At 44.7% G+C, this 20,440-nt stretch overlaps 1 protein-coding gene across 4 annotated transcripts in view; it reads right to left on the bottom strand.

The window, feature by feature from the left end:
- The window catches only part of LOC126336441 (histone acetyltransferase KAT6B), a 241,790-nt gene that overhangs the window by 70,405 nt on the left and 150,945 nt on the right, over nt 1-20,440 (bottom strand). For all 4 annotated transcript variants that reach the window (XM_050000140.1, XM_050000142.1, XM_050000143.1 and 1 more), the window contains exon 3: nt 5,615-5,830. In XM_050000140.1, the coding sequence (XP_049856097.1) occupies nt 5,615-5,830 (216 nt within the window). The remainder of the gene's footprint in view (nt 1-5,614; nt 5,831-20,440) is intronic.

Below are 20,440 nucleotides of genomic sequence, written 5' to 3'. Positions count from 1 at the left end.
ATAAGACACGTGGGAGGACGAAGAAAATTTCCTATCAAGCATGAGCCCCAGGAATTTGATAGTTTCAACAAACACAAGAGCAACAGGCCCAAGATGTAAAGACGGTGCAAGAAAGTAATTGTGCCACCAGAATTCATAAAAACGGTTCTATCAGTGGAAAAACAAAAGCCACTGCCGATGCTCCATGAGTAACAGTGTCTGAGACACTGCTGCTAAATGAGACAAGTCTGTGGAGAACTGAATAGATGGCAAAATCGTTACCAAAAAGGGAATCTGAGATGCCCAGTGGGAGGTAGGCCACTATAGTTTTAATGGCAATAGCAAAGAGAATGGCACTCAGGACAGAACCCTGAGGCACACCGTTTTTATGGATAAAAGTGTCTCTCAATGTAGAACCCCCATGTACCTTGAAAACTCTGTCTTTTAAAGATTCCTGAAGGGAACAGGGCAGGTGGCCACTGAAGCCCCATGTGTAGAGAGTACAAAGGATACCAGTCTTCCAGCAGGTGTCATAGGCTTTCTCCAAATCGAGAAACACGGCCACAGTCTGGGATTTCCACAGGAAACTTTGCATGACATGGGTGGACAAAGAGACAAGATGGTGAACTGCAGAAATCTACACTGAGCAGTGGTTAGTAAATTTGCAATACTCGAGCCACCATACCAGCCGGACACAATACATACGTTCCATCATTTTGCAAACACAGCTGGTGAGGGAAATGGGGCAGAAGTTAGAAGGAAGGTATTTGTCCTTACAGGGCTAAGGTATGAGTATGACAATAGCATCATGCCGACGCTTGGGAAACGTGCCCTGTGCCCAAATGCATAAGTATGAAGCAGAAAGTTCTTGCTCGCAAGAGAAAAGTGCTGTAACATCTGAATGTGAACATTGTCTGGCCCTGGGGCGCAGGATCGGGATGAAGTGAGAACATGACCTAGCTACCTCCTAGTAAAGATAGCAATGTAGCTCTCACAATTCTGAGAAGAGAAGGGTATCGCACAAGTCTCCTCCACTAGTTTCTGATGGAGGAAGGCAGGACGACATTGGGAGGAGCATGAAATCTCCGCAAAATGGGAGCCTAAGGTGTTGGAGATAGCAATTGGGCCCACGATGACATCGTTTGCTACTGTCAGGCCGGAAATTGGCGAATGGATTGTGGTACCAGAGAGCCATTGGAGATTGGCCCACGTGAGAGTGTAACTGTTAAAAGAACTAGTGGATGAAATCCAGCTAGCTTTCTCACTATCTCGAAGAACGTGATGGCACTGTGCATGCATTTGTTTATAATAAATGCAGTTTGCCATCATAAAACGACAGTTAAAAACAAGGACAGTTTGTCTCCATGTGCACATTGCCCCACGGCACACTTCTGTCCACGAAGCTACCATGGCATGAGATGGTAAAGAGGAAGCGCAAGGAATGGAATGTTCTGCTGCGGTAATGATAACATTCGTATGGTATTCCACCTGGTTATAACAACTGGGAAAATCTTTTTCATCAAAGGTTGCCAGAGAGGAATAAAGCCTCCAGTCGGCCTTAGTAAGCTTAGTCTGAACAGAGTTGGGGTAGGAGTCAGCAAACCAATAGCAGATGGGAAATGATCGCTCGAGTGTGTGTCAGAGAGAATGGACCACTCAAGACAATAGGCAAGCTGGGCAGTACAGAAGCATAGATCCAAATGGGAACAGGTGAGTGAGAAGTCTGAAAGGAACATGGGTGCTCCTGTGTAAATGTGGAAGAGGTTAAGTTGATTAAGGGGTCAGCCAAGAGGGCACCTCTTTGGACATGTTCTGGGAAACCCAAAGGGGATGGTAGGCATTAAGTTCAACGAGCAGCAGATAGGGATGGGGCAGCTGCCCAATAATCTAGAGGAAGTCTGCCCTGCACAGAATGACGGAGGGGTGTAAGTAGTACAAAAGGAACAGGTCAAGTGAGGAAGCAAACTGCAACAGCTTGAAAATGGGTATTCAGGGAGATGGATTGACTATGAACATCATCCCGTATGAGAAGCATGACGCCCCCATGAAACGGAATGTCGACCTCAGGGAGGAAGGTCAAAACCGACCTGGAAGGAATGCAAAAGCTCAAAGTGATCTTGAGGAAGCAATTTTGTTTCCTGAAGGCACAGAACAAGTGGACACTGTGATTCTAACAGCAGCCGCAAATCCTCTTTGTCAAATTGAAGGCGGCATACATTTCATTGGTGAGTCACGACGAGGAAAAAATGAAGGTGTGTCACCTCGGCAGTTGCCGAGTGCCAGCCTGTGAAGGCTGACAGCTTCAGGGCACAGAGGCAGGAGGACCTTGCTCCATGAGATCTAAGGAAGCGTCAGCTTTTTTTCTGCTGTTGGCCTGCAGAGTCCAGCACAGAAAAACGGTTGATGGTGCGCACCAGAGACACAGAAGCCGGACGGGCAAGGTTATCACGTGGCGACACCGTCAAAAAGGATCTTTGAGTTGGCGAATGAGAAGACTGTTTGCCTTCGACTTCTTCGAGCCTTTCCGGTTAGCAGAGGAAGACTCAGGTGTTGGTTGGCTGGACTGACACAGGAAGTCTTCATGGGAGCATTCTTTCTGTCCTTCCTGGCCTGCCAGCTGTGTAGCTGGTACCTTTGCCCCATTGGCGGCGAGAGTTTGATGGCTTGTTGCACAGCTGGACAAGGAGACAGCAATGATACTATGACACTGGGTGATTTCACAACCTCAAGAGCTGAATTCAAGGTAGCATGTCTGCACGTAATGTCCTTCATGGAGCGAGATGTCGCAAGAACAGTACTGTAAGTGCCAGACGGTAGAATTCAGGGTTTGCGACTAGCCAATAACTTGCCAACGACCGGGTAGGATACTTTTTACTTACCTTGATTTCCTGGACAGCCCATTCCTCGAGATACACAGGACCATCTCGAGACAAGGTGGCATAGTCGCCATTGCAGTTGATACAGGGGGGGAGGGGAGGGGGGGGGGGAAGGAAGCAGACAATTGCCTTCGTGTACATCCCTATCACAAGGTTACACATGTGGCCAGGTATTGACAACAACATTCGAGTGTGGTTGAAACGATGACGGCAGCAGCCGTGCAACGGGTTCACAAGGTACCATAGCCTGCTTTGATCTTGGATGGAAGAACCACTCTATCAAAGGTGAGAAAAAGTATTTGTATGGGCACTAAGGAAGAATCTACCTTTTTCATCACCCAATGGACAGCAATGACGCCCTAGTGAGAGAGGTACGTTTGCATTTTGCCCTCGGTCAGACTGTTGAGCAGCCCAGTGTAAATTACACCACAGGAAAAATTGGTCCTCAACACAAACAGGATAGCCATTGAGAAGCAAAACGGCAAGCAGTTGTGCTTGAGAATCAGGAGTAGGCTCCAAAGGCAGAGTGTACCAATGCATAAAAAAAGAGCAGGATTTCACAGGGCTGGCAATTGCATAAACATCTTTCTGAATTAGAAAAGGATTTGCCGTTGCAAAGGACTGACCGTCTTCAGTATGGTAGACATGGGCCGCAAAGATGACGACTGACTCATTATGAGAAAATCCCCATGACTGCCAGCGTCTCTGATGGCACGCTCCTTCTAACTGGGGTTCCTTCATAGGGGCCCACCCACCTTTGGCAATTTGGGAAGGTAGTAGTTCAGGCAATCTCCTAAGCTTTCGAATTGTTTGAGAGACCATCTACTACTATTCCTAACAATTGCAAATGGAATTAATGGAATTTTAATCTTAGAGAGAGGTTCCTTTTGCCCAGACATTCAACAGAATTTTTTTCAAAATGTTGCAAAGCACGAGTTTCTTCACCTCCATTACAAAGCCACGAAAATGTCAATGTTTGTCTTGTCATACGTTTGAGCTGGATTCTCACGTCTCGAAGATGCGTTCACAAACATCTGAAGGGATACCGTTAATAACCCTTTAATTTCATCCTTCAATTGGTGCATAGTTGGTCATTTGTTCAGGTACACTTTTGATTTCACAAATCCCTGCAAAACTGTCACAAGGTTTAACATCGCATTATCTGGCAGTCAATTCCTGGTTGCCATGCAAAAAGAGAATTGTTGGGGAAACTTGTCATTCAGCAGACCAATCGTTTCACGGGTTGTGTGACTCGTCGCACCATCTTGCTGAAACCAAATATCGTCATTTTCATCAATAAGAGTGAAAAACCAATCAGGAAGCATTGTTTCGGTAACGGTCGCCGTCCACAGTGACGCTAGCCCCTCATCATTTTCAAAGCAAGTGCGGGCCGATCACTTCTCTTGCCCAGAACCCACACCACACATTCGTGCGCCTTTGATGCACCTGACCTTAAGCAGTCACACGCGGATTTTCGTTACCCCAAAATCTTGTACTCAACGATTTTCAAATCTATTGAAAGGATTTCATGCAGGGAACTTAGTGATAAATTCAATTGTAGAGCACGTCGGCGAACCAACTTTCTGGAGCTTACGGTCAAATTTTCACATACGATGGGACACGGTCGTCTCATTTCCTTAACGTCCGAGACAGAACCAGTGGTCTCAAATGTCCGGACCAACTTCCGAACTCATCATTCGGTTGGAACAGCATTACATCAGAGATGTCATAAGCAATTCAGGAACGGTTGCCGTGGGACTTTCACACTGCTTCTGTAATAACCTTTCATCACTTGGATATGTTGCTAAGTTGTCATCTCCTCCATGACGAAATTAAACGTCAACGAACAATTCTCACCACACAAAAGCTATCAGGCTACTAATAGGAAGGATCGCAGGTAACAAACATGAAAAAACCACAGCTGCCAACAGTCATATTAAAAAAAAAGGGTGCAAGATTCAAATTCGTCCTTACTTCCCGAACACCCGTTATAAAATAGCTTATCACCTGCCTATATCCACATAATATGCCTTTATCTACTTTTAGCCCTTGAAAACGGACAAATTACCAAGATAAAGAGAGTTCTTCAGCATCAGTTTTCACCCTTAGCACTGAGTAGTAGCAATGCCCAAATTGTGGTATTACAAGACGATTTTTGAGCAGAGTTTAAAAAAAAAATAGAATCAATAGAAGAATAATGATGATTTCTTGTAGTATTCAAACACTTCTCACCTGTTACGAAAAGCAGCGAACGGTAGACGGGCTATGTCATCTTTTATTTATCTATTTAGTTTAATATTTTGATTGCAAGTATCTTGAAACTGAGGGAGTTAAACTTTATTATAGGAAATAGTAGGAATAAAAAACCGAAAATCAGTTATTTCAGGACCGATCATTTTACGCGAATTTAATAGACATGGTTAAACTGGCGCTCTTAAATAACTGTATAACAGAAAACCGGTTGTTTCAGCGATAATCGCCATCCCTTGCTTATGGGTCCCAGTCAGAAAGCCTAATCAGAAATCCAGTTTTATTTTTGCAGAATGTGATTCTGTTACCGGCACTTTCCATGTGCAGTATCTTTGAGTACAGGAGCACCTGTGTACCAGTTCTGTTCACAATATAAGAAAATACTCCAGGAAAACTTAGATCCTCGTCCGCCAGGACACCTACACGCACCCCCTTACCCTCTGGGCGCTGCAAGCACGGGTCTCACCATCGCTACACCTGAAACGCCACGCTAATTAGTTTTGGCGTACCTGGTCCTTGGGCTGGGAGCAGCCGGCGCAGGTGCGGCACTCTTCGCAGTGCCACGTGGAGCCCGCAGACAGCACGGTGGCCAGCTCTTGCGCTAGGCACGACAGGTGCACCGAGCTCCCGCAGCCGGCACACTTGCGCAGTTCCTCCGCACGGCCGTTCTTGTTGCGCGACGCCGTGCCCAAGCATTCCCCACAAATCGGCAGTGGCGCCGAAGGCTGTAACAACAGCAACAATATGCTTTATTATATGCTTCTGCCTTGCAGTTCAGCGTACACAACTTTTTTGGAAAACCCTAATGACAAACGTCAGACAGAAAAGTATTCATATTTAAGTATCCCGTTTTGATTTAAGTGTTGGTTTCTGAATTGGATAATACGAAATAGGATGAATGGAAGTAGTAGTTCGAAAGACACAAGTTTACTGTTACCTGTCACTGTTTCCTTGCATTCACAACGCGTTTCGAATGCTTAAACCTCCATCGTCAGATGGGTTTACATATGTTTGTATGACATAAAATAATCAGCAAGAACATTATGACCATCGACTTACTTAATATGGGTGTAAACTCGTCCAGGCGATAGCAGCGTCAAATGGCGAGAAGTAACTGCTAATCAGACACACGCACAGTACATGTCGTATCCGGTGAACGTGCAGTCCGTGTGGAGAATGGGGAAGGCGCGCAAAATTTCTGAGTTTGACCGAAGGCAGATTGTGATCGCTCGGCACGAGCATTTCGAAACTACAAGAGTTGTCGGGTCTTTGAGGAGTCCTGTGGTTTCTTGAACACATGGTGAAACCAAATTAGAATTATATTAATAGCGTCAGCTGCTGACAGACTTTGATATATATATATATCAACATGGACAGGTGCAAATGTGTGGCACGGCCGGGACTCGAACCCGGGATCCCCTGCTTACATGGCTGACGCTCTACCCATCTGAACCACCGAGGGCACAGAGGATAGTGCGACTGCAGGGACTATCTTGCGCACGCCTCCCGCGAGACCCACATTCTCACCTTGTATGTCCACACACTACATTCGTAGTGTCCCAACCCAACACACTCATTATTCGTGGAAGACATTCTTACCAAGCCCCGTAAGAGTTCGGGGAACGTGCGTGCATCCGCACAGGAGGAGGTCATGGCCGGTATTGCCAAATTATATACTTATATGGATATGGGTGTCTGTTCTTTCGCACATGTCCATAATAGTGAAACCACGTCCAGACGACGTGGGGTTGGGTGGCCACCCCTAATTACAGATGGCTGGGCAGATTGGTAAAACAGGACAGTCGGCGAACTGTGGCGGAATTAACATCAGACTTTTATGCTGGGCGGAGTATAAGTATGCCTGAACACACAGTACAATAAGTACTCCTAACGATGGTGGTCCGCAGTATGTGCTAATATTAACACCACGACTGAAATGGACACGTGACCATCGGCACTGGACACTGGCGCAGTGGTAGAGCATTGGATAGTCTGTCGAATACCGATACCTTCATAATGTCGATGGGAGGGCGCGAATCCGTCGTCTTCCAGGGGAATAGCTCCTTGACACCTGTACTGAGGGACGGAGACAAGCTGGCGGCGGCTCAATATGCTCTGGGGAACATTCACGAGGTCATCTTTGAGTCCAGTGCAGCTCGTGGGAGGTACCATGACGGCCAAGCGGTATCGCAAGATGGTTGCAAATCACATACACCCCTTCATGACGATCATGTTTCCCGACGACAGAGGCATTTTTCAACGAGATAATGCGCCATGTCACGAGGCCAGGGGTGTGATGGAGTGGTTCGAGGAACACAGTGGCGAGCTCCAACTGATGTGCTGCCCCTCCCCCAACACATCATACCTGAACCAGATCGAACACATTTGAGATGTGATTGAAGGTTGCGTCAAGAGTTCATCGTCTGCCCCCAGAATTCACGTGCACTGGGTGATTATTATTATTATTTTGTTTGGTTTGTGGGTCTCTCAACTGCGCGGTTATCAGCGCCGGGGGAAGTCGAAATTTTTAACTCAATTCAATCTAGCAAAGGTCATGAATGATGATGAAATAATGAGGACAACACAAAATCCAGTCCCGGGGCAGAGAAAATCTCCAAACCGGCCATGCATACTGGGTAACTTGTGTGGGCAGATGTCATGCCCACAACCTCTAGCGAACTATCAAGGCCTCACTGCACTGCTTTATTTGCCACGACGCGTCGCCGCTGTTACCTGTGCCAAAGATGGACATACCGGCTATTCGGTAGATGGTCATAATTTCTGGCTGATGAGAAAGTGTGTGTGTGTATGGAGGGGGGGTTACGATTCAGTAGTCACAGGCGCCTTTCCCTGTCGTAAAAAATCATATGTAAACCATCGTACTTCGTATTTTAAAATGAAGTTGTAGTTGTATCAGTCTGTGAAATGACACGACCGCCATTAGTCGTCAAGTGAGGACCATTTTGAGGTTATACAAAGAAAATTATACACAGAAATATTGTAATTTAAAATCACAGTCAAAATAAATATTAAATTAACAAAGGAACTAAAAATTTAAAAGTAAAAGAGAAAAATAATCCTTTTTACTCTACAGATGATTAAGAAAAATGAAGTTGTTTTCTACTTTGCTATCAAGATCACTAGAAGCAGCAGCGAATACAGAAGAACAGAATGTATACTGCGTGAACTCAGGCCCTGCCTTATAAATACGAAGTTTTTAAATTCAAACAATACAAACCAAGAACATACTGGACATCTTTCCCGAAGCATATATAAATTTCAGTTTTTAGGAAACTTATTCACAGATTCGATAATAGCCGATTGCTTTTTATTTATGCCTTGTTACGACGTGCCTTAATTTGTGGCTTTCTGTATTTTGGGTTACAGGTGTTTTTCTTTCATAGTTTGTCATTTGCAACCATAAAGAACTTACTGTAATTTACACCGAACACTGGTGTGTGAGGAGTGCAATTCTATTGTCATGTAATAAAAAGAAAATTAAATCCCCTGAGGATGCTGTGACTTCAGCGAAAGGAAGAAAAAAAAAAAAAAACTTTGCTCAAAGCGGAACCTATCCAAAATCAAAATTTATTTCCAAGCAAACATGTACCCAAGGGTGAGCTTCAACTCAAGACGAAACGAGTAGACGAATATACCCCCCCTCCAGACACACAAGTTTACCTCAGTGTAAATAACACTACCTGTTCGATTCGTAATAAAGGAGAAGAAAAGCCAAATTATGTGATCAATATTTTTATTTGACAAACGCCGAGAAGAATGTCTGGGGTGCAATGGCAGTTGACAGTAACAGAAGAAATAAACTGGCCAAAGAAAGTTTTGCACAACCAGCATGTCTGAGTAAGAGTGTAAGCTTACATGCTAGAGGAATAGGGAATGAAAGAATAAGCATTACGAAACTAAAAAAGTAGTGAATCAAAATCAAAACGGTAGCCAAAAAAAGGCACTCTTTTCGAAAGTGGAACTCTGAGCCTCTGTGAAAGCAAAATCTGGTCGAGACGTTGCTGCTGTAGCCTTCCCAACTATTAAACGGTGCGAGAGGGGTTCTAGTGACAACCCATTGTATGTCTTAACTGTCCCAATTGGCTTCGTGTCAGAAGATACTGCAGGTCACGTCATTCCATTCCATACATTCGTTCCTCCTGAAGATAGGAATGGTGGGTTCATGAGCTATCGTCTTTACAGCCCATTCTATCACCAAACTGGTAACTGGAGGGCTGGAAAACAACCATTAGTTGGAAGATATGCACAGCCCCCAAATTGGCCTCGATAGGACGGAGCGGCGTCATGTCACATGACACACTCCTACAAACGTGGGGGCATTATGTCTTGAACGAGGCGTTCCCTTGCGTGCCGCGGCCAAGGCGGGTGGGAGGAGGAGGAGGGGGTTGCCTAGAGGCCAAATTAATTGTGTGGGGGCCGCTCCGTACTTTGTTCGTCAACGCACCCCTCTCATTTTACTTCAGAACGACAAAGCGCAATTCTAATGTGCATATAACAGGGGATTTAATATAGGCCACAAGTCGTGTTGATGTTGACCATGGGTGACTGCTACGAGGCAGGTCTTCAACATTTTCTCCCACCATGGCAGTTGAATGTGTGAATGACATCGCTACGGCGAACGCAAATTCAACGAGCTAAATTATCGTGTGATGCCCACCCTTTCCGTAAAGTGATAATGTATGTACGAGGCAAGTTCCGTGAAAAGCCACACTGACCCTTGCAGGACTGGAGACCGCGCACTGTAATGAGCTGCACAGAGAATGCATATTTACTTATATCTCCATTCAACGACAGAGATTTCCCGTGGAAAAAATTTTTCACCTGTTTACTTGCTGGTTGTTTCGCGTTTTCCGGTGGAGTTAGTTATTCCATTTTCGTTATTCGTCGAATAAAAATCCAAATACAAAATCAATTAAACACCCCAAAAAACAATGAGAAAGAAAGTTACTCATTGTGAAAATACAGAAGGGATACAAAACTCATTCCTTATATATACGATAACATCGAATAGTATTGAAATTTCTCAAAATATAGAACATTACAATGCAAAGTGCCACTACAGGCCGAAAGCCCAGGGGCCGTATCTCAAAAATACGAGGAAAGAAGCGTACGAAACCTTGCTTCCTTTAAAAATAATTTAAAAAAATTAAAAATCCTGGGTCTATATGGCTCCGGATGACAGCACACTGTCATAGGGCCTCTTGCCAAGGTTACGGACAAGAAATCAGTCGGACCTGCGGCGAAGTTAAGACTTCGTAACGGCGTCGGTGGCGGAAGAAACAAATGCGTAGCGTCTCCACTGGAGAGGACGGCTACAAAAGGCGTGTTAGGCGCAGTGTAATCAAAACCTGCCAGGAGAGCTAGGGATAGTCCAAGTGATTAACAAAAGCTCATGGGCAACATCCCCCCCCCCCCAAAAAAAATCAAATATACAGAAGTTTAGCCTCGAAAAATGCTAGGGCATTCCCCGCAGTCGATGTGCGTATCACACCACTGCCCTCTGTGACAAATATGCGAAGGCCATCGAGTCAAGGACAGGGTAGGTTAAAGTAGCAGGTCCTAACAAGAGTAGCAGCTTTGGATGTTGAACCAATGGTTGGAACAGGAAGAGTTATCGTCGACATGATGGAGACTGGGAAACTGACATAGGCACAAGAGACACAATGGAGTGGAAATAACGCAAGAGAACTAGGACGTGGAGATGAATTGTCGCGTTGATGCGAATAGTGAAGGGAGAAACGGTGTGGGTATGATCCCACAGAATAAGTTGAAAATAAATTTAGTAATTGCAAGTACGAATAGTGACCACATTGTAGGTGTCACACCAGTCTATGAGAGGAAAAACCTCCGACCCGGCCGGGAATCTAACCCGGCCCCTTCGGTCAGCAATCCGCCGCATTCACCGGGCAGCTACCGAGGCAGACGTTTCATTCTGTATAGGTGACATGAGCTGTACGTAGATTCTTTTCCCACTCCCAACGCAACGTGTGCGCGTCCACTTCATGTGACGTAAAAAATGAGAACTATTTTCTTCACCATAATAATTCTACATACACATCGATACTGTGAAAATCACTGAAGAATAGTACCCGTAACTGTACCAGTTATTAAGGTTTCTTGGCGTTTCCTTCACGTATGAAGCTCGGAAAGGGTGATTACTTAAACTTCTCCTCAGTGGGCGCTGTAATTCGTCTTTAAGCTGTCCTCGGTATCCCTACTGGGCCGATACGTAGTATGTGTGTGTATTGTATTGTACACACATCAAAAAAAGTTTTGCATCACCTCGGTTTCGAGAGTTCCGGAACCTATACAGAAAATTGGAAAACAGATCAACATCATTTCCGCCCTTTTTACTGCTCATCTACCACCATACAGCGAGACCTTCAGAGGTGGTGGTCCAGATTGCTGTACACACGGTAACTCGCGGTACACAGAAGTACGTCCTCTTGCATTGATGCATGCCTGTATTCGTCGTGGCATCCTATCTACAAGTTCATCAACGCACTGTTGGTCCACATTGCCCCACTCAACGGCGATTCGGCGTAGATCCCTCAGAGGAGTTGGTGAGTAACGTCGTGAACAAACAGCTCTTTTCAGTCTATCCCAGGCATGTTCAAAAGGGTTCATTTATGGCCACTCTAATCGAGCGACATTGTTATCCTGAAAGAAGTCATTCACGAGGTGTGCACGTTGGGGCGCGAATTGTCGTCCATGAATACGAATGCCTAGCCAATATGCTGCAGATTTGTTGCACTATCGGTCGGAGGATGGCATTCACGTATAGTACAGCCGTTACTGCGCCTTCCATGACCACCAGCGGCGTACGTCGACCCCACATAATGCCACCCCAACAACAGTGGGGAACCTTCACCTTGCTAAACTCGCTAGACACTGAGTCTAAGGCGTTCAGCATGCCCAGGCTGCCTCCAAACACGTCTCCGACGAATGTCTGGTTGATGGCATATGCGACAATCATCGGTGAAGAGAACGTGGTGCCAATCCTGAGCGGGCCATTTGGCACATTGTTGGACCCATTTGTACCGGGTTACGTGGCCGTCGGGAGTGAAGTTGCGCACCATGCAGCCTATTGCGCACTGTTTGAGTCATAACACGACGTCCTGTGGCTGCACTAAAAGCATTATTCAAAATGGTGGCATTGTTGTCAGGGTTCCTCCGAGCCATAATCCGTAGATAGCGGTCATTCACTGCAGTAGTAGCCCTTGGGCGGCCTGAGCGAGGCATGTCATCGACAGTTCCTGCCTCTCTGTATCTCCTCCGTGTCCGAGCAACGTCGCTTTGGTTCACTCCGAGACGCCTGGACATTTCCCTTGTTGAGAGCACTTCCTGGCACAAAGTAACAATGCGGACGCGATCGAACCGCGGTATTGGCCGTCTACGCATGATTGAACTACAGACAACACGAGCCGTGTACCTTCTTCCTGGTGGAATGACTGGAACTCATCGGCTGTCGGACCATGTAACAGGCGCTGCTCATGCATGGTTGTTTACATCTTCGGGCGGGTTTAGTGACATCTCTTAACAAGAGACTGTGTCTGTGATATAACATCCACAGTCAACATCTATCTTCAGGAGCTCTGGGAACCGGGGTGATGCAAAACTCTTTTTGGTGCGCGCGCGCGGGTGTGTGTGTGTGTGTGTGTGTGTGGGCGCGCGCGCGCGCCCGCCAAGGTTCTTCATTTAAAGCTGGTTCTTGAATCTTACAAACTAGGCTTTCTAGGAATCGTTTTCTTTCATTTTCAAGTTTCTGCCACTTCGGTTTCATCAACATCCCCATGGCTCTCCTCCACTGGTCTAACAAACCTATGAAAATTAGTGTTTTCTTTCTCTTTTTCGTTGAGTATCTTCTTTTAGCCCTAAATGGTTCGGGTCTCTCACACTTGAATAATATTCTAGGAACGTGTGAGTGTTTTGTATGCGGTATCCTCTGTATAGCGATTGCATCTCCTTAGTATCCTACCAATGAACCGAAGTGTGCCGCCGCCCCCCCCCCCCCTCCCCGCTTTACCTACGAATGCGCCTAGGTGATCGTCCCATTTATGCCCCTGCCAAGAGTTACACGGAAGTACATAAATGACCTATTTCAATTCTCTCGTTTTCGTTTTTTGAAGTGCATAATTTTACATTTCTAAGAGTTTTATGTAAATTGTTATCCATAGTTTCGTCACTGTGAAATCTTATAAAAATCTAATGGAATATTTGGGCACTTTTTTCTTGTTTTTTTTTCACATAGTAACTACATCATCCGCGAAAAGTATGAGTTACTAAAATATTGTCCGTAAGATCATTACTTCACAACTTCAGCAACAGGGGTCCCAACACACTTCTCTGTGGCACACACTAAGTTACTCCTACATCTGTTGATGACTCTCCAAGATAACTAGCTGCGTCCTCCCTACCGAAAAAAATCATCAATGCAGTCAGAAATTTCGCTTTATACCCCATGCGATCGGACTTTTGACAGTAAGCGTAGACGTCGTACGTAGTTAAATGCTTTTCGGGAATCAAGAAATACTGGATCTACCTGACTGCCTTGACGTGATCCATGGCCTTCAGGGTATCAAGTGTGAAAACTGCGAGTTCACAAGGTCGATGTTTTCGGAATCTATGCTGTTTGGCATGGACGAAATACTGCATTACGTTTGCGCCCACAATATGTTCTAAGATTTTACAACAAATGGATCTCAAGGATACTGGACGTTAGTTTTATGATTCACTTCTGACACGTTTCATGTATATTGGTGTGACCTGTGCTTTCTTCCGACCACTGGGCTCTTTTTTTGTTCGAGGATCTATGATGGATTATGGTTAATGGAAGGATAATTCGGACGGATATCTGGTATACAATCTGATAAGAGATGCCGTCGAGTGCTGCAGCTTTCTTAAATTTTAGTTGTTTCTCAACAGCACTCACACTAATATCTATATCATTTCTCTTTGCAGTGGTGTGAGAATTCTGCAGGAGCAACACTACCGGATAATTCTTACTTATCATTGCCATCTTCGAAAGTGTAAGATACACGAATATTAGATAATTGTATACAAAGGTACATTTTAAAAGAACAAAATATTCATAAAAAAATTTACGTTAATATCATGACTTAAACAAAGGAACAAAATTTTTGAAAGGTGACAAAGCGTAATTACTTTTCATATTAGGTCTGAAAATGCATAGTAAGGTTACCGATGAAGGAGCCACTGAAGGGGAGTTACTAAACCTTCCTTCAGCCACATAAGGAGTGCGAATCGAGAGCTGCTGCCAACGTAAATAACTTAGAAGTAGATATCCTCGGTGTAGCGAAACAAATCAATTAAAACAGACATGTCTTCCAGTCAAGATTGTATACCAATTACGTTCCTTTCGGAGTGTACTAATGTAATAGCTCCATATTTAGGGATCATATATAACAGATAGCTCGACGAAATCTCTCTTAAAAAACTGAAATAAAATAAAAAAACTGGAAAATTGCAGAGGACACACCAATACTCAAGAAAGGCAGTAGGAACAATCCGCTGAATTACGGACTCATGTAACGAACGTTGATTTGCAGTAGGATTTTGGAAAATAATTATACTGTGTTCGATAATTATGTATAACCTCCAAGAAAACGGTCCACTGACACAATCACCACGGATTCAGTAAAACAGTTCTTGTGAAACACCACTAGTTCTTTATTCTCATGAAATATCGAGTCCTATCGGCAGGGGATATCTAACTGATCCCATATTTCTAGATCTGCAGAAAGCTTCTGACAGTTCCTCGCAAGCGACTTCTAATGGATGGAGTATAATGTCAGGAATCAAAAATTTTGAGACGAACTGCTTCAGTATAATTTTCGAATAGGGGAAGAAACGCGATTTTATAAAACTGGTTTCATGTTTATATCTACATTTATCAACGTATATTTACAATACACAATTGGGCGTCAGGTCTTGGTTCCAAGTTGGCCCATCTTTTTCTTCGTTACGAGTCATTTGAAAACTTGGACACGAGAAAACCACTTTTTGCAATAGTTCACACCTGAGCGGTCACCCATATTTACGGCGAATTCTTCAATAAATTTAATCATATCTCCACCCGCATCGTGACACACATTTAAACAAGTATGGATATCCTATACATCGGGGAATACATGGCGAACGGTTCAGCTCACTCAGGTAGACTTCAGGTACTCTGTGACGTAGTGAGCACGTAGTTTCCAGGTAAAGTAGGTGCGGATTTCACAGATATCTGGTTAGTAGCCAATTTCACTAGGATAGGTTTTCATGCATCCGTGTGGCAGAGCTTTACAATGAAACTACGTCAATAGTAGGAACCCAACGAGATTTCCGCAGATTACACCATCATTTACATATTCCGGGTGGCCATACCATACAGCGCTGGATAGTTGTGGCGCAGGATCAGTGCGCTATGGTAAGTCTCTTGGACGACCCCGAAGTGTCAAGACACTGAAACACTGAACGTGTACGGGCGTAAATTCAAAACGTAATGGACGATCGCTCCCCCGCCGATCGCATACACTAAACAAACAAGGTAGTGCAACGCTTAAGGCTCACCGACAAGATCGCACGTGTTCGGTTTTGCTACATGTTTATGAAAATGTGGGCGTTTAGTCCAGAACTTGGTGACAGCTTGATGACTGATTACACACAATTCATATTGTCAAGGGCAACGAAAAAAAACCACAACAAGTCCATGAACAAGCGCTACACAGCCCAAAATTAACGGTGTGGTGTGGACTCACTGAGAACTGTGATTCGATATATATTTCTTTCGAAACAACAATGGTGTAACACGTACTGTGACCTCCGGACGACATCGTGTCCGTGATGCGGAATTTTGTACTACCTGTGCTACAACAGCAACCCCGTCCAATCACAGGGTATCGACAGTACAGCGCAACTGCGCACACAACCCTCTGTCGGTGAAACGAACTGTGTGAGAGGTTCCCTGGACGTATCATCTCCCGGTTTGTGACATGACTTGGCCGATGAGTTCAACCGATCTGACAGCTCCCGATTTCTTGCCCTGGGAGCATCTGAAGTCCAGAGTGATCGAAAATCGGCCTGCAAACCTTCTGGTGCTGAATACCGACATCTGTATAAAAGTCGCCCGAATTCCTGTTGCTGTACTGGAGAACACTTTCCGTAGGACATTCAAAGTTCGTCTACACGAGTGCTCCTGCTCATCAGTGATGTGATCTTCACGAAGTGATTGTTATATACCGCATGAAACACGAAAGAATCACTAACATATCTGCATTTGTAATCATGAAGACCTATGTTAATGAAGTTTTTGTGAACAGCTGAAAATGGGGGGGGGGGGGGGCGGGGCGTTCTTTCTGGATCACCCTGTATATGAGGCATGGGCGTACACGGGTGAAGTCGTGGGTAAAAAGCTATGCATATCGTATATTACTATCTTACGTTTAAGGAATTGTGATTTTAAGAATAAGGCTGTTGCCTTAATTGTTGCCAACTCCTACTAATCAGATTTCAGAAGTACTGAACTAGAATTATGGCATAAAGGAAATATATCTAACTGCGCATAGTGGAAAACGTGTTTGCATACAAGCAAAAGATAAGAGTAAATCGCTGTTTTTTAACTACAAATGTTCTGTATTCATTTGTTTTTTTGGGTTTTGTGGATGCCAAATGTAAATTCATTGGGCTTGATGTTGGCTTGCCGGATAGAATCTGACAATGGGATATTCTAACAACGGCTATGGGGAAGAAAATAGCACCAAGTAAGTGTATTAGCCCTCCACTGAAGTGTTTGACGGGTGCAATTTCCTGATTAAAGACGAAGCAAAAAAATTGTTCAAATGGCTCTGAGCATCATTATGCGACTTAACTTCTAAGGTCATCAGTCACCTAGAACTTATAACTAATTAAACCTAACTAACCTAAGGACATCACACATATCCATGCCCGAGGCAGGATTTGAACCTGCGACCGTAGCGGTCGCTCGGTTCCAGACTGTAGCGCCTAGAACCGCACGGCCACTCCGGCCGGCAGACGAAGCGTTTGCTGTAAGAGATTGTATGATGAAAGCTTATTCGAAGAGAGTCTCTAATCACAACGAGATAAACAAATGTGACACTACCGATTATGAGGTGCTCGTCGTGTGACAAAACTCCTTTGAGCTATTAAACCATGTGTTTGAAGTGTTTCATAGTCCAGCTGCTGTGGCGCCGAACGACGTGTTGTTTACAAAATTTGCTAGTTCTAATGTTAATGAAGCAACCTGCCACAACAACATGCTTAGCTTTTCTGGTTTAGGATTATATCTATGCAGCAATGAATTTGAAAGGAGAGAGAAAGATTTCTTCTGCAGTGAATAAGGTTCTGTGGGTGCAAGAGACAGACGTTAAATCGATTGTAAATAATGATTTACAGAAGACAACATACACACTTTTGCCTCTAACACATACGTACTACATCGAAGCGCCAAAGAACGTGGTATAGGCATGCGAATTCAAATACAGATATATGTAAACAGGCAGAATGCGGCGCTACGGTCGACAACGCCTATAAACTAGTGTCTGGCGCAGTTGTTAGATGAGTTACCGCTCCTACAATGGGACGTTATCATGAGTTTAGTGGGTTTGAACGTGTTGTTATAGTCGGCGGTGGAGCGATGGGACACCATCTTCGAGGAAGCGATGAAGTGCGGATTTTCCCGTGCGACCATTTCACAAGTGTACGGTAAATATGAGGAATCCGCTAAAACATCAAATCTCCGACATCGCTGCGGCCGCAAAAAGATCCTGCAAGAACGCGACCAACGACTATTGAGGAGAATCGTTCAACGTGAGTGCAACCCTTCCGCAAATTGCAGATTTCAGTGCTGGGCATCAGCGTGTCGGCGTGCGAACCATTCAAGTAAACATCATCGACACGAGCTTTCGGAGCCGAAGGTCCACTCGTGTACCCTTGATAACTGCACGACACAAACTATGTGTTGACGGACCCAAGCTAGGCATAAACGCTTCGCCTGCGCCCGTCAACACAGACATTGGGCTCCTGATGACTAGACAGATGTTGCCTAGTCGGACGAGTCTCTTTTCAGACTGTATCGAGAGGATGGACAAACCTGCGTGATTCACGTTGTCAATTCCCTCGAGAACTACTTTAAACATTTGTCGAGTCCATGACACGTCGTGTTGCTGCACTTCTGCGTGCTCGCGAGGACCTTACGCACGTGTATCAGTTTCTTTGGCTCTTCAGTGTATAATTGTTAAAGCTTGTATGAATCTATTCGTTAATATACTTTGTTTTATTTAACCCACAAGCTACACCTTTCCAGACGTTACCTTTCACTAAAACATTTCTGTATTCATGTCCAGCGTCATAAATTAGAGTATTTTACCACATTGATTAACTTTTCTCCGTCGTAGTCTGAAAAACTCATTTTCAGTGATGAATTCAGTATGTTTGTCCGGTAAAAGCTGTATCCTATCGTTATCGGTGCGTTCTCTCGCCGAAACTGGCATTGGCGCCAGGCGATACTGTTGGTGCGTACTGCATGCCTCGCTTTGGGAAAAACGGTAACCATTGGTGCTGCCTGCCGCCGGCCAGTGCAGTCTGCGATCGTGTTCGGAGTCGCTCTGTAACGTGAAGTACCTGTTGGCGTAAACTCGTCAAAAACAGCGTCCGGAATGGGAGGGGCGCAGGCAATGGCCAAAACGGACAGGCGACAACAGAAATCGATAGACGTCTATTAGCTCGGGTTTTTATTACCGTTGCCCTTAAAATGGGTACAGTACCTACGTATCGTATTACCCTAGTATAGATCCGGCAAACCGCGGCGAGCTAGCCACATGCGGCTCTCTGGCTCCTTGAGTGTGGCTCTTCCAAAATACCACTTGCTGGCGCGCACGTACAGTGTGAATGAAACTTCGTGACCCACGCACAGAAATCCATTTTCGGTCTGGGCGAATATGTTTCGAAGAAGAGGCGTTGGACGGAGATGTACGTAACTCATACCACATGCCCTCATAGCTCAGTTCTTTTTGCTACTGACAATGTCTTCGATAGCGAGAGTTGCGTATGCATCGAATCAGACGAGTGAGGTAAGTTTTAACATGCAGAAGTTTATAAAAATCGAGCACTGGAAGACATTTGAAGTATGTGGACCTGTTTCTCATGAAGTGTGCATAAAGCGTGCGATCACACAAGAGAAGAAGATAATTATGTTAGAAATTAACTAACAAGACATCACTTTCAATGCGATTTAATAACTGTGAGTGGAAATAAGCGAGGTGGTAACAAAGAAACATACGCTTACGCAATCGCTAAATACAAACGGAAATGTCCTCACTGGCTGGCTGACTGCTTGACTGGGTGACTGACTTGACACAGCTCAGCCCAAACCACTAAGGACAAAAACTTGAAATTTGGAGATGGTGTTTATCTTATTCTGAAGGCATCGTTTAAGGAAGGGACTTTTCGAAATTCCATCCTTAAGCAGGTGAAATAGAAAGGTTTTCTGAATATATGTCGCTATGAAGGCAATTTTGAACCCAGTATTGGTATTTGGATTCTCCATCAGAAATAACGAAACATTTCAACGTTTTTGGTAATTTAATCCATATGGGGCTGAAATACATTATTGAAGAGCTACTAAAGTACTTTTGAACATATTTACAACTAAATCTGTGAAAATTTGTATTTGACTTCTAAAGGTTGGGGATGAAACATCTTACGGAAAAAGTCAGCAAAATAACTTCAAAAGGCAGCATTAATAAAAACCTCCGACTCAAAACTACCAGAATCTCTCCTTGGTCAGATGTACATTCGGCAAAGATCATGCTTCTACGGCCTTAAATAGCGTAAACACATGTAGACGTGACTTGCTTTTAAATTTCTATTTTTATTTACTTGATTAGTCCAGAATGAGGTTTTCACTCTGCAGCGGAGTGTGCGCTGATATGAAACTTCCTGGCAGATTAAAAATGTATGCCCGACCGAGACTCGAACTCGGGACCTTTGCCTTTCGCGGGCAAGTGCTCTACCATCTGAGCTATCGAAGCACGACTCACGCCCGGTCCTCACAGCGAGAAGAGATACTGGCAGAAGTAAAGCTGTCTCACAGCGAGACGAGATACTGGCAGAAGTAAAGCTGTGAGGACCGGGCGTGAGTCGTGCTTCGGTAGCTCAGATGGAGGAGCACTTGCCCGCGAAAGGCAAAGGTCCCGAGTTCGAGTCTCGTTGGATCACACAGTTTTAATCTGTCAGGATTGATTAGTGTTTATGGCACATCTCTAGGTGAGTCCTCTGAAGCGAAAATCTCT

Source organism: Schistocerca gregaria, chromosome 2, assembly GCF_023897955.1.
Source record: "Schistocerca gregaria isolate iqSchGreg1 chromosome 2, iqSchGreg1.2, whole genome shotgun sequence".
NCBI classification, from domain to species: Eukaryota; Metazoa; Arthropoda; class Insecta; order Orthoptera; family Acrididae; genus Schistocerca; species Schistocerca gregaria.
The sequence above is the reverse complement of the archived record's forward strand: the minus strand, read 5'-3'. Positions and strand labels throughout refer to the sequence as shown.